Below are 20,883 nucleotides of genomic sequence, written 5' to 3'. Positions count from 1 at the left end.
GCCGATGATTACCAGGTCTTGAAAAGTGCACTGATAGATGGGTTTGGCCTAACCACTGAACAATACAGGTTTAAGTTCAGGGATACCCAAAAAGCAAAAAAATAAAGATTGGGTGGACTTTGTTGACTGTGCTGCTAAGGCTCTGGAAGGTTGGTTATTGGGCACTAAAGTGTGTGATTTCATAGGATTGTACAATCTGATAACGAGGGAGCAGATTATTAATAACTTTCAAAATCAGATGTTGCACCAGTACCTGGTAGACTCTGATCTGACATCTCCCCAATAATTGGGAAAGAAAGCAGACACATGGGTCAGAACCAGGGTGAGGCAGAAGGTACAGAACCAAGGTGGTGACCCAAAGAAGCAAGATGCTAAGAACTATGACAAGGGTGGGGAAAAGGGTAAAGACCAGAAGTCTTCTCAAGGGCCCCAAAAATCTTCTTCAAATGGGGATTCACAGTCTAACAAGGAAAAAGGCCAAAAGAAACCTTGGTGCAAAATCTGTAAACAGAAAACTCAGTGGACCAGTGACTGCGCCAAGTCCAAAGAATCTACTCCAGCCACCGTTGCCCCTAAGGCAACTGTTCCCTCTAGTACAGCTACAATAGGTGGTGGAAATGTCCAGAATAAGGGTGTAGTAGGGTTGACCCTGGGTTCTGAGATGGACTCTGGCATAGTCAAAGTTCCAACTCAGGCTGTGCTTGTCTGTGATGGGGGCATGGATATGTCCCCCTTTGTGAGTCCCAGTAATCTGGGCAAATACAGACAACAACCTTTAATGAATCGAGTAGAGGCTTGGGCATTCAGGGACACAGGAGCAAGTGTCACAATGGTGACAAAAGATCTTGTGGATCCTGGGCAGATTATACTTGGTGAAATGTACCAAGTGACCAATGCTAGCAATGCCAGAACAGACCATTCTTTGGCGGTTGTTAACTTCTCCTGGGGAGGGGTAACTGGCCTTAAGAAGGTTGTGGTAAGTGCAGACCTACCAGTACAGTGCTTGTTTGGCAATGATCTAGAGACTTCAGCGTGGGCTGAAGTGGAGCTCAGGACACATGCAGAAATTTAAGGGATCCCTGCTCATGTCTTTGCTGTGACTAGGTCACAGGCCAAAATGTCTAAAGCTGGACAGGCCCTGGAATCTGGAAAAATGGACCATGTGCCTCACAAGAGAAGGAGCAGTAGGGTTAAGGCAGAGCCTTCCCACCTGACTCAGAATGCTGAGCAGTCTCCTCAGGGAGATGATCTTGAGCCTGAAGAAGGAACTGTCCCAGAGGAGCTTGAACCTGACCAGGTTGAGTTCTTGGGGACAGGGGGCCATTCCAGGTGTGATCTGAGCCAGGAGCAGAAAACCTGCCCCTCTCTTGAACCCCTCAGAAAGCAAGCTGCTGATGAGGCTGCTGGGAATGCTAGTGGCACCCATAAAGTTTATTGGGATGATGGACCCCTTTACTCAGAAAGTAGAGACCCCAAGCCTGGTGCATCCAGGAGGTTGGTTATACCTCTGAAGTTTAGGGGCTTCCTATTTACACTAGCCAGTGATAGTCCTCTAGCAGGACACCTGGGCCAGAACAAGACTTGGGACAGAATTGTCCCTCACTTCACTGGCCCCACATATCTGAAGACGCTAAGGAGTTTTGTCGCTCCTGTGTGACCTGCCAAGCCAGTGGCAAGGCAGGTGGAACCACAAAGGCCCCCCTGATTATACTACCTGTGGTGGGGTTCCCTTTGAGAGGGTTGGGATTGACATTGTTGGTCCCATGGATCCTCAAACAGCATCTGGGCACAGATTTATACTGGTGGTGGTGGATCATGCCACCAGGTACCCAGAAGCAATTCCCCTAAGGACCACTACAGCACCTGTGGTGGCAAGAGCGCTCTTGGGTGTATTCTCAAGAGTAGGCTTTCCTAAGGAGGTAGAATCTGACAGGGGGCAAACTTCATGTCTAGTTACCTGACTGCTATGTGGAAGGAGTCTGGAGTGAACTACAAGTTCACCACACCCTATCACCCACAATGCAATGGTTTAGTTGAAAGCTTCAACAAAACCTTAAAGGGCATGATTAAAGGACTCCCAGAAAAGCTTAGGCGAAGATGGGACATACTCTTGCCCTGCCTTTAATTTGCATACAGGGAAGTGCCTCAAAAGGGGGTTGGTTACAGCCCTTTTAAATTTGTGTTTGGTCACCCTGTCAGTGGTCCATTGTGTCTGGTTAAGGAAGGATGGGAGTTACCTCTCAAGCCCCCCAATCAGGACATAGTGGGCTATGTACTTGGTCTCCGCTCCAGAATGGCCGAGTATATGAAAAAGGCAACCAAAAACCTTGAAGCTAGCCACGAATTACAAAAAGCCTGGCATGACCAAAAGGCTGTACTGACTGTCTACCAGCCAGGACAGAAAGTGTGGGTGTTGGAGCCTTTGGCCCCAGCAGCCCTCCAGGACAAATGGAGTGGCCCCAATACAATTGTTGAACAGAAAGGGGAGGTTACCTACTTGGTAGACCTTGGAACCCCAAGGAGTCCCCACAGGGTACTTCATGTCAACAGACTTAAACCATATGTTGACAGGGCAGACTAGGCTTGCTCATGGCTACTGTTGAAGGATAAGAGGAAGAGAGTGACCCACTCCCTGACCTGCTTTCTCAGAACCCTAATGATGGGTCAGTTGATGGTGCAGCCTTGGCAGGCAGCCTCACTGCCCAGCAACAAACTGATTGCAGAAAACTTTTCAGCCAGTTCAGACATATGTTTTCACTGACTCCAAGTCAGACCACCTGGTGCACTCATGAAGTGGACACTGGGGACAGTCTGCCTATTGAAATAAGATTTATAGGCAATCTGACTATGTCAGGGACTGTATAAGGAAAGAAGTCCAAAAGATGTTGGATGTGGGAGTGATTGAACCCTCAGTTAGCCTTTGGGCTAGTCCAGTAGTCCTGGTACCTAAACCTCACACCACAGATGGCAAGAGAGAAAATTAGGTGTTGTGTAGACTACAGAGGTCCCAATGCAGTCACTAGGACTGATGCCCATCCCATCCCCAGGGCAGATGAGCTAATAGATACTCTGGCCTCAGCCAAGTTTCTAAGCACATTTGACCTGACAGCTGGCTACTGGCAGATCAGACTAGCTGATGATGCAAAGCCAAAGACAGCATTTTCTACCCCTAGTGGGCACTATCAGTTTGTGGTAATGCCCTTTGGTTTGAATAATGCACCTGCCACTTTCCAAAGGTTGGTGAATCAAGTCCTTACAGGCCTGGAAGACTATAGTGCAACATATCTAGATGATATTGTATAGGTGTTTATCTCCACCTGGGAGGATCACCTGGTCCACCTGAGGAATGTTTTGGAGGCCCTGCAAAAGGCAGGCCTCAGTATCAAGGCCACCAAGTGCCAGATAGGGCAGAGTCAGGTTGTGTACCTGGGCCACCTTGTAAGTGGAGGCCAAGTTCAACCGCTACAGAGCAAAATCCAAACCATCATTGAATGGGTTGCTCCAACCACCCAGACTCAGGTGAGAACCTTCTTAGGCCTGACTGGGTACTATAGGAGATTTGTCAAGGGTTATGGATCAATAGTGACACCCCTGAATGACTTAACTTCTAGGAAAATGCCCAAAAAGGTTCACTGGACAGCTAGCTGTCAAAAGGCATTTGATGACCTGAAGCAGGCCATGTGCACTGCTCCCATTCTGCAGAGTACTGGCTACTCCAAGAAAGTCATTGTCCAAACAGATGCATCTGAATTGGGGGTAGGGGCTGTACTATCACAATTGAATGATGAAGGTCAGGATCAGCCAGTAGCTTTCATAAGCAGAAGGCTAACCCCTAGAGAGAAACATTGATCAGCCATTGAGAGGGAGGCCTTTGCTATGGTTTGGGCCCAGAAGAAGTTGAGGCCATACTTGTTTGGTACTCTCTTCCTGGTTCAGACAGACCATAAGCCCCCCTTATGGCTAAAACAAAGGGTGAAAACCCCAAACTGCTTGGGTGGTCCATTTGTTTCCCTACAGGGGATGGACTTTGCAGTGGAACATAGACCTGGGAGTAACCATGCCAATGCAGATGGACTCTCTGGGTATTTCCACTTAGAACATGAAGACTCAACTGGTCTAGGTTAGTTTAATGTCCCTGCGTTTGGGGTGGCTTGTGTAAGAGAGTAGGATCTGCTTCACATGGGTACCCCACTTTTTGCCGGTGCTTCACTGTTTTTCGACCTTAGTCTGGCTGTGGCCCTGCTAATCAGGACCCCAGCCTAGCTGCTTCCTCTCTAAAACGGTTTCCATGTGCATTAGGTATATTTCTAATTGGATTCTGGAGTGCCTTATAAGCCCCTAGTATATGGTATACTATGTACCTAGGGCATAGGTACCTCAGAGACCTACCAGGGACTGAAGCATGTATTATATCACCCCTGGGAAGCACTCCAAAATGACAATACAGGTCTGCTCCTGCATCCTGGGTAAGGTGGTGCTTGCATCCCTTACAGTGGTATAGGCTACCTATATCACTACCATTGCACACACATATAAAATCTATAAGTCACTCCTATGGCAGGCCTTAACAATCCTGAAGGCAGAGTGCTTGGTTTTTATGTGAGAGGGTGCCCCTGCATGAGCAGAGCCCCTCTGCAGCAGTCGGAGTACCTCCTCTGATGCTGTTTGTGGGGCAGCCTGACCATATACTCTTAAGTGCATTATAACCTTACGGTAAATGCTAACTTTGGGATGGCTGCATGGAAATATGTCATGTTTGGTGTCAAACGCTTTGGAATTATATCCCCCACCGGGAAAGTGGGGGTAGCATTCCACCCTTCTAGAGTGAGAGACATGTTCACACTGGTCTAACCCGGTAGGACTTTCTACAGCCCTGGCATCACAAAATGGATGCCTCAGCCAGAGACATGGGTCTGGCCTCCTGCTGCTGACCAAAACTCCGGCAGGGGAGGCCTGGACAATAGGATTCCTTTCCCCGACAGGCAGATGTGTATTGGGGCTGGGCGGGAGCACTCCCTGGTGCTTTGAAGTCCTGCAATGGGGGCACACTTGGTGCCCCTGTGCATAGTCCAGATCAAACTGGTTGCAGGGGCTACCTGCCCCTGCTCTGGCGTGAAACTGGACAAAGGAAATGGGTGTTACCACCCCTCTTTCCAAACCCTCCCATAGGTGGGTCCCTAGAGTATTTCCAACCCCCAAACTTTGTATAAGTATGGGAACCCAGTCCTTGCGACTTTAGATTACCCTGGACAAAACTCTGCAATATATATCCTGGACCTTCAACTTTCAATTTCGCCTAGAAGATGGAAGAAATCTCCCTTGGAGTCAAGGAGTGACTCCCCTGCTTGGCAGGCACCAAAGAAGCAACTGACTGGTCTGCATCGCTGAAGCTCCCGCCGGACGCTGAAGTCTTTGCATCACCAAAGGTAGATTTCCAGACTTTGCCGAGGCTACCCTGAGTTCACAGCAAAGCTGAGGCCTGTGGCTATCGTGGGTGACGTGGAACCGTGACCCCTGGACACCGTGAACTTTTGCAGCACCTTCATCTTCCTTGTCTCCCTTGAAGTTGTTCTTTGGGCTCTGAGTAGCCCCAGCCTTGAGCATCTCCTGCACTGAATATTTCTGGGCTCCACTCTACGAGTGACCCGTGGGCCAGTTTTCAGTGCAACCACTTGAGGCTTCTTCACGATCGCTAGCCCGTTGGCTAGTAGGTCCCCAGGAAGGCGACTCCTCTTCTGATTGGGCTTTTCTAGTTTCTCCAGATGTGCCCCGACTTACCCTCACTGGGTGAGTCCCCCAGACCTTGCTGGTCTGCACCGCCATCCTTTCTCTGATTCCAAGTGACTTGCCGTTGCCAAGGCTTGTTGGGTCCAATCTGGTTTCCGTCACCGCAGCACTTGAAGGACTTTGTTGGACAGCTCGAATCCAGCTCCTGGTTGTCATTGGCGCCTCCTGGACCTCGTGGCTGAAGAGTCAAGACACCCATCAACTCACCTGAAGCACCCGACATCTGTGGGCATTGGTCTATCGTGCCCTTGGTCACTGGTAAGTGACCCGGACACTGTCCCCTCTGATTTCACGTTCCTTCCATCCTAGATCCAGGCTTGGATCGCTTTGGACACTTCTCCTCTTCACGGCAGCAGCACTTCTTCGCCAGCTTCTATTGAAATCGACGACGCGACCCGACACCAAAAGACACCTATGCACCTGGCTTCCCTGGGTGAGGTAACACGAGTACTCCGGTGCTCCCGTGAGTGCTAGCCCTAGAACTTCCTAAGTCCCAAAGGGTTTGGTCCTGACTCATTTCTAAGTGTCCCTAACCTTTAATTTTCCAACTGCCACATTGTCCATAGTAGCTAACGGGAACCCGCGGCTGTGTTCACACACTGCACACGCCACCCGTGGGTCCCCTGTGTCACTACCTTGGGTGGTTCCTTGGGGTCCCAGTGATTCTACAGGCTCTAGGCCTTGTGTCTATTTCAGTCGTGGTTCTCATACCACTTTACTGGTATATGGTTTGGTACGCCCCTATGGCCCAAATGTGTATTTGTGCTATTACTGTTGATTGCTAACTTAGCCTTCAGGCTAGGCTTAGCCTTCAGGCTGCTCTCCATAGCTACCACTAGGATAGTTTCAATAAAGGTTGTCTTTAACCTATCACCATAAGGGGTTATTTGGACTGATACAGGGTGCCCACTAAAACTAGTGGACAACATATATCAGGCCATCTTCTCACAACTTGGTTACCAAAATTGAGTTTATCGTCGATCAAGACTCGCAAGTTTTTTACTTTTCTAGTGGGGGTCGGGAGAGAACTGAAGGAATCTGGCCACCAGCTTGGGGCCCAAAACTTGGGGTCATTACCAAACATGATAACCTCCGTTTTGCTGGAGTTAAGTTTTAGACAATTTTGTGACATCCATTTGCCCACCGCTTCCATACAATCATGAAACTGTTTTTCCGTCCTCATCTCCTGCCCTGGTAGAAGCGACACCACAGTTTGAGTGTCGTCCACGTACTAAGTCAGACCAAACCCAAAGGATTCGATAAGAGGGGTAAAGGAGGACACATGGACATTAAAAAGTGTAGGGCTAAGGGACGATCCCTGAGGGACTCCACAAGGTAGTGAGAAAGGCTTGGAACAGAATTCACTGAGTGACACTGTTTGCACTCTGTCCGAAACGAAGGACTTCAGGAGTTCCCATGCTTTACCCTGGATTCCATACTCCCACAACCGGTCCATCAACAAATCAGGATGGTCCGTATTGAAGGCTGCGGACAAGTGCAGCATAATCATGGCAGCTTTACCTCCCCGATCAAGTACAGCCCTAATCTCTTCTGTGGATTTCAAGAGAGATGACTCCGTGCTGTGCCCCTCTCTGAACCCATATTGCATGGGATCCAGCACATGCACTTCTCGTAAATAAGCACTTAATTGTGCATTCATTTTTTTCTCTACCAGTTTAGCTGGCAGAGGGAGACGCGCCTTGGGCCAAAAACTGTTAGGATCCTTAGGGTCCAAACTGGGCTTTTTTAACAGCGGTAGTATTGATGCTGTTTTCCAGGCTTTAGGGAAATATCCTTTTGTAAACATTGCATTGATCAAGGTAGTAAGCATTAGTACAATAGGTTCCGGGGCCAGTTTTAAAACCGCAACCGGACACGGATCATAAGGGGAACCTGATTTAGCCGACATCAGAGGCCTATGTGTATCCATAATGGATAGAGGTGCAAACTCCTCCAGGGCAGAGTGGGGATTAGAAACTGGTTTATATTCCTCCATTACGTCCAGTGTCCCATCAATTGTTGGACCTTTGAACGTGGAGTAAATGGCTTCCACTTTTTCAAAGAAAAATCTGGCTTTTTCATCATCACATAGACCCTAACTCGTAGGAATACTAGGTACGCTGGGGTACTCCAAGCTAGTTACTGTTTTAAAGAGTTCTTTAGCCGAGTTTATAGCTGAGTTAATTTGGTTAGTAAAGAACTCTTGCTTAGTTTTATGAAGTAGCTGTTTATACATCATCAGGCTTTGTGTGTACACGTCTTTTTCAGCACCCTTATACTCTTTCCTCCAATTCCTCTCTAAGTGCTTACAGATCAGTTTTTGGTCTGTAAGTTCCTGCGAATACCATGGAGCAGAGTGTCGAGCTCTATTCAAAAATAGGACTTATTGAGGAGCTAACTTGTTTCCGGCTACCTCCAGCCAGTTATAGAGTAGTCGCCTCCTCTATATCTGTGGGCATTTGGTATGACGTAGAACTCAACAATTCTTCTAACTCCTTAGCCTCTATTTTGTTCTATGATCTAAAATGCCTCTGTTTATTGGATGGCTTATCCACGGTATGATTGTTAAATGTGGCTAGCTTGAAAAGAACTACCTTATGATCTGACCACACTATGGGCAGCAGGCCTGCAAAAGAAGGATGCAGGTTATTGGAGAAAATACCATCCAACGTGTGCCCTGCCGTGTGAGTAGGCCCAACGACTTGCTGCTTTAGATCTACACTATTCGTTAGCTCTAACAGAGTCGCAGTATCAGGGTCTGCGTGTACCTCCAAATGGAAATTAAAGTCGCCCAATATGGTATAAGAGCTGGCACAGAGACCCTTTTCCATCAAATGTCCCAATGAAATTACAAATGGGCTCCTGAGACCTGGCGGCCTATAAAGGAGGATGCCCTTAAAGGTACGATGATGGGAGTAGTAGATGGTAAAATCCAATGCCTCACAGTCTACATTTGACGCTGTACCAAAGGTCATATTTATTGTAGTATGATAAATGACCACCAGACCACCCCCCTTCCTATTTGGGCTGTTTAAAGTATGACAGGAGTAACCTGGGGGCGTGGTTTTGACTAAGGCTGGACAAGAAGCCTTTTCTGTCCATGTTTCCATGATAAATGCCACTTTTATTTCCTCTTCCTCAATTAGTCTAGCACACTCAACACTGTGCTTCACCAAAGATCTAGCATTCAGCAATATACACTTTAACCCAAGTTGTTGTGAAAGGCCTTTACTGTTCTTACCGGGTTTATCTCGAGGTTCAATTGAAAGATACTATAGTTCCAGTAGCATAGTGTTAAAATTGGGGCACGTCACTTAGCTAGATGGAGGCCTAGTACTGGGACTAATGCATTGAGTCAGCAGTATTACCTGTACCATAAAGACTATGTAATAAATTACTGGAGTATTGTAATATGTTAGGCTTAACTGCTCCGAAATTGGGAGAGGTGCTGGAGCAGAGCGCGGGCCGAGCACGGACGGGCATAGGCGGGCTTGCCTTTGGCGTGCCGGCGGCGCGCCGGCTGCGCATTTGTGAGTACCTCTCTAAATATACTGTCAGGGGAGAAAACACTAGCCTGCTAACCGTACTTCCCCCAAAATGGCGGTCCCGCTGTGCCTGGTGCGGACCCCTTGTCTTGGCAAGAAGATGCCTACAGTTTGTACAAATGTGCAAATATTGTCACAATTTTCAGAGTTTTATTCAGCACCAAGATGGCCATTGGTGAACGTGCATGTTAAAAATACATGTGTTATGTTATGTGTTAATTTGGAAGCCCATCCCTGGGCCTCATCCTAAATCTGACACACTCCTACCTACGGCATGGGGGAACACAGAGCACTCCCCATGTCAGTCTCATGATACATGGTAAATGAGCGTAGAATTATCTCTGAAATTGGGACCAGCCTGTGGAAAATGACCCAGTAATTCTGGGTCTGCACGTTATTCTAAATTAGAGGGCTATAACAGTTGTGGTAGGCCCTTGCACAGAATACAGTCCTTTTCCTGTGGGTGGGCCTATAACTCAGGAGTAAGGTCTGTGCCAACCATTACAGCCCTTGCCAGCACGCCATAATTCTATTTTATTCCTGCTTTATGAGTGATGTAAAGTGGACATTTTTGAGAGGCATGTTAACAATGACAGTTGAGTAAGCCATGAATCCCCTTGGCTCAGATCTGAGAAGCTCTGCGACTATCTTGTCTGACCTTCCTGCAGTGATGTATCACATCTAAATTTATCAATAAGAAGAAGCAAGTGCCATGATCAGCCAGCCTGACACCAACCTGAAATTATTTTGCAACCATTGGTGATGAATGGAATCTTTTGTGAAGTGCCTGAAAGCAGTCAGACAGCATGGTCACTAGACAACATGGTTTGGCCAAGCATTTCCATGAGAGAGAGGTGGCCAAACTGGATGTATGTAAGAAAAAGAGGCTCCCCACATACACTTTCTTGAGTGGCTATTCTATCCAATCACCTTTTGCTGCTCCTGGCTTTACCCCTCAAGGGTCTCAGCAGATTTGAGGGGTCACACCCCGATGGAAAAGTGGACCATTGCTTTATGACACACAGAGGGTGGTGGCTGGGGTTATGAGAAAGCAGAGCAGAATGGGGGGGTAGAATTGCGAGTTCACAAGATGAACAGGACCTGCATCTCAATGGGCAGGAGAACCAGTGGATCAAAGTCAGAGTTGAATCATCTGTTTGATATAACCATGTAATTGTAATTGCATTTATATAGCCCTTACTACCCCTAACGAGGCGTCAAAGTGCCTTTTTGGCGAGTACCACGCTACTCCGGAACCCATAAACGATTAGTTTTGAATTAGTAAAGTAAAAAATATGAAAGTAATTTGAGTGGTGGATACGTTAGTCAGTTATTTGGAATCAGAAGGATAGCGGAGGGATAGAAGAGGGAAAGTGTTTACATTTATATAGAGCTTGTTACCCCTGATGGGGTGTTGAAGAGCTTTTTTGGTGAATAGCACACTGCTCCGTAACCCATAAGGGATTAGTGTTGAATTAGTATGGTGAAATATGAAAGTAATTTGAGTGGTGGAAATTAGTCAGTTATTTGGATGGAGAGGATAGCGGAGGGATAGAAGAGGGAAAAAAGGTTTGCATTTATATAGTGCTTGCTACCTCTAATGGGGTTTTGATTTGAAGGTTTTTTCGGCGAGTAGCACGCTACTAGTCTGGAACCCATAAAGGATTAATGGTGAATTAGTATGGTGAAATATGAAAGTAATTTGAGTGGTGGATATGTTAGTCAGTTATTTGGATGGAGAGGATAGTGGAGGGATAAAAGAGGGAAAAAAGGTATGCATTTATATATCGCTTGCTACCCCGATGAGGTGTTGAAGTGCTTTTTCGGTGAGTAGCAAGCTACTCTTGAACCCATAAAGGATTACTAATGAATTACCAGAAAATCTCTATTTGAATTACTAACTGAAAACCACTAAAGGTACTCAAGGTACATATAAAAGTCAAGCTTAGTATCAATAAGTTCTTCTGAACTTAGAGCTGTTTGTGAAGGGATAGCACACCCTTGCTACAGCTCAAGCTAGGATCAGTAGGCCACAAACTAGTGTAGGTAGTACAACACTAGAATGTCCTCAAAGGGTGGAGCCAGTGGGTCCACTCAGCCTCAGTATAAGGACATGACCTTCTTTGACTTGAAGGCCATGTGTGTTGCAAGACACCTGAAGCTAGGACAGAGTCCTTCCACACTAGGCCTGATAGATCCGCTTGCAACAGATGATCTGAGGTTGGCTCTAGGAGCTAACAGATCTGAATCAGGGAGTGGGTCAATTACAGTGTCTGGGTCAGATGATGAAAATCAGGATGACCAGGACTCTGTGGTTGGTGGGCCAGATCCAGAAGGATCTAAACAGGACAGAGGAATTCTCCCTAAGAGAACTGACAGAATAGAAGAGAGGGTTAGGTCCCCTTCAAGGGAATCTGACCACTCATATCACTCTGGAAGAGAATCTATCCATCAGAGGAGCTCATACTTTAATAGAAGAGAGACCTCCACTGAAAGAATGTACAAACTGCTGCAGTATGAGGAAGCAAGGTTTGCCCGTAAGGCCAAGCAGTTGGCATTAGATAAAGAAGCCTTTGAGCTCCAGAGAGCTTCTAGAAAAGAGGGGTTAGAACCCCCGGGTGGCAGCAACAGTGTTCTTAGAGGCAGAGATTACATTTCAGACCATAGGAACCTGTCCAAGGTTGTTCCTCCCTCCCAGAGTGGGGATGATATCCACACGTGGATAACTGATATGGAGAGGGCCGGTAAAGTACAACAGGTCCCCCAGAAACAGTGGGCAGCAATCTTGTGGCTCTCCTTTTCAGGTAAAGGCAGAGACAAGCTCCTCACTGTTAGAGAAGAGGATGCTGATGATTATGATGTCCTGAAGAATGCATTATTAGATGGGTTTGGCTTAACCACTGAGCAATACAGGTTGAAGTTCAGAGACACCCAGAAAGCACAGACTCAGGACTGGACAGACTTTGTTGATTGTGCAACCAAGGCTCTGGAGGGTTGGCTGGTTGGTAGTAGAGTTACTGATTTTAAGGGATTGTATAATCTTATGATGAGAGAACAGATCCTTAATAATTGCCAAAACCAGTTGTTGTATCAATACCTGGTGGACTCCGATCTGACCTCTCCCCAAGAATTGGGAAAGAAGGCAGACAAATGGGTCAGAAGTGAACCAGGGTGAGGCAGAAAACCCAGAACCAAGGGGGTGACACTAAGATCCTAAAGGCTGTGAGAAAGGTGGGGATAAGTAAAAAGACCAGAAGTCTTCACAAGGGCCCCAAAAATCTGCATCTGGTGGGGATTCACAGTCTACAAAGGGAAAAGGCCAAAAGAAGCCCTGGTGCAAATTCTGTAAACAGAAAGGACACTGGACTTCTGACTGTAACAAGTCCAAAGACCAAAGCACCACCACTCCTGCCCCTAAGGCAACGGTCCCCCCTAGTACAGCTACTGGTGGAGGTGGTAATCAGAATAAGGGTGTAGTAGGGTTGACCCTGGGTTCTGAAGTGGACTCTGGCCTAGTCAGAGTAACCACTCAGGCATTGCTTGTTTGTGAGGAAGACATTGATATGTCCTTCCTAGTGAGCCCCAGTAATCTGGGCAAATACAGACAGCAGCCTGTAATAAATGGCAAATAGGCTTTGGCATTCAGGGACACAGGTGCTAGTGTCACCATGGTGGCAGAGAATCTGGTGGACCCTGAGCAGATCATCCTGGGTGAAATGTACCAGGTTACCAATGCAAGCAATGTCAGGACCAACCATAGTCTGGCAGTTGTGAATTTCTCCTGGGGAGGGGTAACTGGCGTCAAGAAGGTAGTAGTCAGTGCAGACCTCCCTGTCTAAAGTCTATTGGGCAATGGTCTAGAGACTTCAGACTCGTCTGAAGTGAAGTTATGGACTCATGCTGAGATGTTGGGCATACCTGCAGAGGTATTTGCTGTCACCAGGTCACAAGCCAAAATGCATAAAGCTGAACCAGCTCTGGATCCTGAAACTATGGACCAGATGCTAACCAAGAGGATGAGCAGTAGGGTTAAGGTAGTGCCTTCCCCTCTGTCTCAGATCTCAGATTCTCCTCCTGAGGGAGGAGAAGCAGATCCTGAAGAAGGAACTGCTCCAGAGGGACTTGAGCCTAATCAGGTTGAGTTCTTGGGGGCAGGGGGACCTTCCAGGGTAGATTTGAGTAAGGAGCAACAGTGCTGCCCCTCTCTTGAACCCCTCAGACAGCAGGCTGCTGCTGAGGCTGCTGGGAGTGCTAGTGGGTCCCATAAAGATTAGTGGGATGAGGGACTCCTATATTCTGAGGCTAGAGATCCTACCCCTGGAACCACCAGGAGGTTGGTAATACCTCAGAAGTTTAGGGGGTTCCTCTTGACCCTAGCACACAACATCCCTTTAGCAGGTCACTTGGGCCAAAACAAGACCTGGGACAGGCTTTTTCCACATTTTCATTGGCCACACATGTCAGAGGACACCAAGGAGTTTTGTCGCTCCTATGTCACTTGCCAAGCCAGTGGCAAGTCAAGTGGCACAACAAAGGCCCCCCTGATACCACTACCTACCTGTGGTGGGGGTTCCCTTTGAAAGGGTAGGGATTGACATTGTTGGTCACCTTGATCCTCCAACAGCATCTGGGCACAGGTTTATCCTGGTGGTAGTGGATCATGCCACCAGGTACCCAGAAGCAATTCCCCTCAGGACCACCACAGCCCCTGTGGTGCCAAGAGCCCTCATTGGAGTTTTCTCCAGGGTGGGTTTCCCTAAGGAGGTTATATCTGACAGAGGTACAAACTTCATGTCAGGGTATCTAAAAGCAATGTGGAAGGAGTGGGGTGTCAACTACAAATGCACTACTCCCTATCACCCACAATGCAATGGGTTAGTTGAAAGGTTCAACAAAACCCTAAAGGGAATGATTAAAGGCCTCCCAGAAAAGCTTAGGCGAAAATGGGACCTTTTACTTCCCTGCCTTCTGTTTGCATACAGAGAGGTTCCACAGAAGGGGGTTGGCTACAGCCCTTTTGAACTTCTGTTTGGGCATACTGTAAGGGGTCCATTATGTTTGGTGAAGGAGGGCTGGGAGTTACCTCTCAAACCTCCCAAACAGGATGTGATGGACTATGTACTTGGTCTCCGCTCCAGGATGGTCGAATACATGAAGAAGGCAACTAAAAACCATGGAGGCAAGCCAAGAACTACAAAAAGCTTGGCATGACCAAAAGGCTGCACTGACTGTCTATCAGCCAGGACAGAAAGTGTGGCCCCAGCAGCTCTCCAAGACAAGTGGAGTGGCCCCCATACAGTTGTTGAGCAAAAGGGAGAAGTAACCAACTTGGTGAATCTTGGAATTCCCAGGAGCCCCCTTAGGGTGCTCCATGTCAACAGATTAAAACCATATGTTGACAGGGCTGACATGGGCTTGCTCGTGGCAACTGCTGAGGAACAGGAGGAGGAGAGTGAGCTTCTCCCTGACCGGCTTTCACAGAAACCTGATGATGGGTCAGTTGAAGGTGTTGCTTTGGCAAGCAGCCTCACTGATCATCAGCAAACTGAATGCAGATAAGTTCTGCACCAGTTTAGACATATGTTTAGCCTGACCCCTAGCCAGACTTCCTGGTGCACCCATGAGGTGGACACTGGAGACAGTCTGCCTGTCAAGAGTAAAATCTACAGGCAACCTGACCATGTCAGGGACTGTATCAGGACTGAAGTCCAGCAAATGTTGGAACTAGGTGTAATTGAGCCTTCAGATAGCCCTTGGGCTAGTCCAGTAGTCCTTGTACCTAAACCTCATACCCAGGGTGGTAAGAAAGAAATTAGGTTTTGTGTTGACTACAGAGGCCTCAATGCAGACACCAGGATGGATGCCTATCCAATTCCCAGGACAGATGAGCTCTGTGATGCTTTGTCCTCAGCCAAATATCTGAGTACATTTGACCTAACAGCTGGCTACTGGCAAATCAAGTTAGGTGATGATGCCAAGGCCAAAACAGCATTTTCAACCCCTGGTGGGCACTACCACTTTGTGGTGATTCCCTTTGGTTTGGAAAATGCACCTGCAACTTTTCAGAGGTTGATGAACAAAGTTCTGACAGGAATAGAAACGTATTGCTCAGCTTATCTAGATGATATTGCTGTCTTTAGTTCCACCTGGCAGGATCACCTGGTCCACCTCAGAAATGTCTTGGAGGCCCTGCAAAAAGCAGGCCTCACTATCAAGGCCATTAAGTGCCAGATAGGACAGAGTCAGGTTGTGTACCTGGGCCACCTTGTAGGTGGAGGCCAGGTTCAACCATTGCAGAGCAAAATCCAGAACATAATGGAATGGGTAGCTCCAACCACCCAGACACAGGTGAGAGCCTTTTTAGGCCTGACGGGGTACTATAGGAGGTTTGTTAAGGGATAAGGATCTATAGTGACCCCCTTAAATGATCTTACCTCAAAGAAAATCCCAAAAAAGGTTCAGTGGACAGCTAGCTGTCAGAAGGCATTTGAAGAACTAAAGCAGGCCATGTGCACTGCCCCCATCTTACAGAGTCCAGACTACTCCAGGAAGTTCATTGTCCAAACAGATACTTCAGAGCTGGGTGTGGGAGCTGTACTGTCTCAACAGAATGATGAAGGTCAAGACAAGCCAGTTGCTTTCATAAGCAGAAGGCTGACCCCTAGAGAGAAACGTTGGTCAGCTATAGAGAGGGAGGCCTTTGCTGTGGTGTGGGGCCCGAAGAAGCTGAGGCCATACTTGTTTGGCACTCACTTCATAGTTCAGACTGACCACAAGCCCCTCCTATGGCTCAAACAGATGAAAGGTGAAAATCCTAAACTGCTAAAGTGGTCCATTTCCCTACAGGTGATGGACTATACAGTGGAACATAGACCTGGGACCCAACATGCCAATGCAGATGAACTCTCAAGGTATTTCCACTTAGAACACAAAGACTCAACTGGTCAAGGTTAGTTTAGTGTCCCTGCGTTTGGGGGGGGGGGGTTGTGTAGGAGAGTAGGATCTGCACTTATGTTGCCCCCACTTTTTTTCTGATGTTAACACTGGTTTCTGGCTATAGTCTGGCTGGGTCCCTGCTAATCAGGGCCCCAGTCTCTCTGTTCTCTCTAAACAACTTGGAGTGCATACTCGATGCACTAGTGATTGTATACTGTGGTACCTTATGAGCACCTAGTATATGGTACCTTAGGTACCAAGGGCATAGATACTTCACAGGCCTACCAGGGGCTGAAGCAAGTATTATGCCACCCCTGGGAAGCATACTAAATCTGACACCACAGGCCTACTACTGCAGCCTGGGTGAGGTAGTGTTAGCACTCCTCACTGAGGTATAGGTTCCCTATATCTCACCATTCACACACATATAAACCTATCAGTCACCCCTAAGTCAGGCCCTATCAATCCTGAGGGCAGGGTGCTTGGTTTACAATGTGAGGGGGTGCCTCTGCATGAGCAGGACCCCTCTGCAGCTGGCAGAGTCTATTCTCTGTGGCTGTTTGTGGATGCGGTTAAACCATATACTCTTAAGTGCATTATAACCTATTGGTAAATGCTAACTTTGGAATGACTGCATCAAAACATGTCGTGTTTGGTGTCAAACAACTTGGAATCATACCCCCACACCAGTAACTGGTGTGGGAGTATGATCCCACCCTTCTAGAAGGGACAACATGTACCCACTGTGGAAACACTGTAGAAATCTGAAAGAGCCCTGGTATCACAAAACGGATGCCACCAGCACAGACACATGGCTGCCCTCCTGCTGCTGACTGAAACTCGCAGTGGAGGAGGCCCAACAATAGGCATCCTGTCACAGGGAGGTGTCATCACCTTCCAGACAGGATTTAGTGTATTGGGGATGGGTGGGTGCACTCCTAGAGAGCTTTGAAGTCCTGCACTGGGGGAGCAGTAGGCTCCTCTGTGCATATGCCAGCTCAAACCAGTTCAGGGGCTACCTTTCCCTGCTCTGGTGTGAAACTGGACAAAGGGAAGTGGTTGTAACCACCCCCTACCGTGACTCTCCCAGAGGAGTGGTCATAGAGCTAGTCCCTTCCCTACCTTTAGTATAAGATAGGGAACCCTTGCCATTGCAAATCAGATATCACTGGATGAGGCTCTACAAGAAGAATCCTGGCCCTTCGACGTTCCACTATCTTTGGAAGACAGAAGAATCTCCCTTGGAGTCAAGGAGTGACTCCCCTGCTTGGCAGGCACCAAAAACTTTAATCAATGGTCACAAACCTTCCCGCTCCCGCTAGAGTCCGAAGTCCCTGCAGCCCCAGAAGTGGACTTTCTGACTTCTCGACAGCCATTGTGAGTCTCCAGCAGAGCTGAGGCAAGTGGACCTCACGAGTGACAAGGAACAGCAATACCTAGGTCCTGTGCACTATTGTCGAGTGCGACCCCTTCACGACATTCTACGAACTTGTGCTTTGGATCACGTGTGGCCCAAGAATCCAGCAGGTTTTTCACCAACAATCAGAGGCCTACCCCATCCCGAGTGACCGCGGGCTTCTGTAAAGAATTTCCTCATGAGGCGTCTTTGCGATCCCTTGCCCGTTGGCTTGTGGGTCCCCCAACGACTTTTTCTTTAAACCAAAGAGCTCCCCTGGTTGCTCCAGGCCTGCCCTCCCTCACCCTTGCTGGGTGAGTCCCTCAGATCTTGCTGGTCTGCACCGCTGACTTTCTTTACATTCCATGAGACTTGCTTTTGCCAAGGCTTGTTGGCTTCAATCCAGTTGCCGACACCTCAGTAAGCTGCAGACGTTGTGGGTCAGTCCGAACCCAGCTGCTGGTCATCATCGATGTCTCCTGGACCTCGTGGCTGAAGAGTCAAAACACCAGAGATCACCTGAAATCACCCGACTTCCTTGGTCAGCCATCTTCCTGGCCCCAGGTCACTGGCAAGTGACTGTGAACACTGTCCCTTCTGCTTTCAGGTCATCTTCATCTTGAATCCAGCCTTGGATTGCACTGGACACTTCTACAGACTTCTCAAGCAGCAAATCTTCTTCGGCTTCCATAGAAAACGAGAACGCGAACCGACACCAAAAGACACCTATGCACCAAGCTTCCCTGGGTGAGGTAACTTGTGCACTTCGGTGCTCCTGTGTGTGTTGGCCCTCGAATTACTTACCTTGTAAGTGGCTTGCTTGTAGACTTCCTCGAAGTACCCTAAAAGTTAAAAAATCCAACCACGACTTGCTCCATTGAAATCAATAGGGAATCCGCGGCTGTGTTCTCACACTGCACGCGTCTCCCGTGGGTCCTTTACTTACCTGCTTCTGCTGGATTAGTGAGGCCCCAGTGATTCTACAGGCCCCAGGCCTTGTCCCCTTGTAAGTCGACATTCCTAACCCATATTTTTAGTATATGGTCTGGTACACCCCTAGGGCCCCAGACATATTTGTACTTAACTTATTGTGAAACGTTGATAATTGCATATGTTCTTGACTTCAAATCTCATAAAGAGATTAGTAGAGTGTGTCTAGTAATAAATACATATATATTTGATATCTATACCTGTGTGATGTCCTTTCATTTGGTAATTCAAGAGATTATAAGGTAAAACAAGCTGCTTTACATTCCTCTGAGACTTAGCCTGAAGGCTGCTCTCCACAGCTACCACTAGGATAGCTTTCTTTAAAAGGTTGTCCTAAACCTATCTACCATAAGAGTCGAATTGGACTTGTGCAAGGTGGCCACTATAAGTAGTGACTAGCATATGCCAGGCCAACTTCTCACATACGTGCAATCGTAAACCTGGAAATGTGTCAGAATGCTACGCCTCCCCAGGGTTTTTTTCCTCTTTCAATGCATGCTGCATTCTGCAGCACGCATTGGAAGAGAAAATCACCTCAAGTGATTGTTTTTCTGCAGGAAGGTGCCACTTCCTGCACAGATAAACAATCTCCCCACGACTCAGGCATCCTTGCACTATGGTGCAATAGTGCCTGCGCCGGTGCATGGAGCAGTTTGTGCACCAGCGCAGGGAGAGGTACAGAGAGGCAACATGCTGCTGTAAATATGCTGCATTCCCGTGCTTTGAAACTAACGCATTGTGGTGCAACAAATTAACTTGCGGCACTGCGCTGCATTAGTTTCTCATAAAGGAGCCCCTAAATATTTGTCAGCAATTTGCCACCATCAAGTGCTTATGCAATTAATCCTGTCAATGGCAGAACAGAACACCAGTAATGAAGGGAATATCAATAGAATACAACACATTTTAGTTCAATTGTGGTTGCATTTATATAATATATGTAATATGTGGATTAATTCCTTGTCTTTGTTTTTCAGCATTTAAAATGATGCTGGTGACCACTGGATCTCTAAAGATCAACTCCACCATCCAGCAGGTCTCTGAGTTCAACCTGTTGGGGTTTCCAGGATTCGATCGTTGGCAGCACTGGCTCTCCGTTCCTCTGGCCCTTCTTCTCCTCTTAGCAGTAATCGGCAATGTAACAATCATAACAACAATATGCAGGGAGCAGGGACTTCATGAGCCAATGTGCTACTTCCTCTGCAAGCTCTCTGTAGTAGACCTCACTTTCAGCCTGGTCACCGCCCCTAAGATTCTAGCCATCCTGTGGTTTGATGCACGCTCCATTAGCCGGGCAGGATGCTTCACCCAAATGTTCTTGGTTCACCTGCTCTTCGGCTTCGAGTCCGATATACTTGTTGCCATGGCTTTTGACCGCTACATTGCAATTTGTAGTCCTCTGAGGTACAGCTCAATTCTCAATAACAAACTTGTGGTTAAATTAATGGTACTCATCATCGGGAGGTCTATAGTATTGGCCATGCCAGTGCCGTTGCTGGCTGCCCGGTTAAACTATTGCTCTGATTATATGGTTAAATACCCATATTGTAACAATCTGGCTGTAACAAAACTAGCCTGTGATGATATAAGCTTGAATAGCATATACCAAATGGCCATGGCTAATTCAATGCTAGGGACAGACCTGATATTGATCTTCTTGTCCTACTGCCTGATCCTGCGTGCTGTGTTGAAGCTCAATGCAAAAGGAGCCATTATTAAGGCTTTAGGAACATGCAGCTCCCACCTTATAATTGTTTTAATTTTATATTCTGTTATAATCGTGCTGGCTATTACACACAGCTCAAAAAATGAAATGATGGCCTATGTGTCAGTAGTGCTGAATGTATTCCTTCTCAATGTCCCACCAGCCTTCAATCCCATTGTATATGGGGTAAGAAACAAAGACATCAACTGTGGTATCAGGAAGCAATTCAGCAGAATATGTGGTGCATAAATACCATCATTCTTTAAAAAATATTTTATCAAGGACATTAACTCCCACATTTGGGTAATTGTAAGTATATACAGGCAAGCATAGACTTAATATTCTCAACTCCGCATCTCGAAATTACAGATGTCATCAATGTATGTAAATGTGGAGCTAAATAGTCAATCAACATAAAATAGTGTAACTGGAATACTTCTTCACATACTGAAAAATGCTTGTCTGATTTGGCCCTTTTGTGAATTAAATCCTTTCTAAATGTGGTTCTGAGTACATAGGCTAAT

General features: G+C 47.2%; 1 protein-coding gene across 1 annotated transcript in view; it reads left to right on the top strand.

The window, feature by feature from the left end:
* Positions 1–20,608, top strand: part of LOC146806289 (olfactory receptor 56A4-like) — a 110,020-nt gene extending 89,412 nt beyond the window's left edge. The window contains exon 2 of the mRNA XM_085623935.1: positions 19,632–20,608. Coding sequence (XP_085480061.1) covers positions 19,632–20,608 — 977 coding nt within the window. The remainder of the gene's footprint in view (positions 1–19,631) is intronic.
* The last annotated feature ends 275 nt before the right edge of the window (positions 20,609–20,883 follow it).

The sequence above is a fragment of the Triturus cristatus genome, chromosome 8, assembly GCF_964204655.1.
Source record: "Triturus cristatus chromosome 8, aTriCri1.1, whole genome shotgun sequence".
Taxonomy (NCBI): Eukaryota; Metazoa; Chordata; class Amphibia; order Caudata; family Salamandridae; genus Triturus; species Triturus cristatus.
This window is presented reverse-complemented; position numbering and strand designations above follow the sequence as displayed.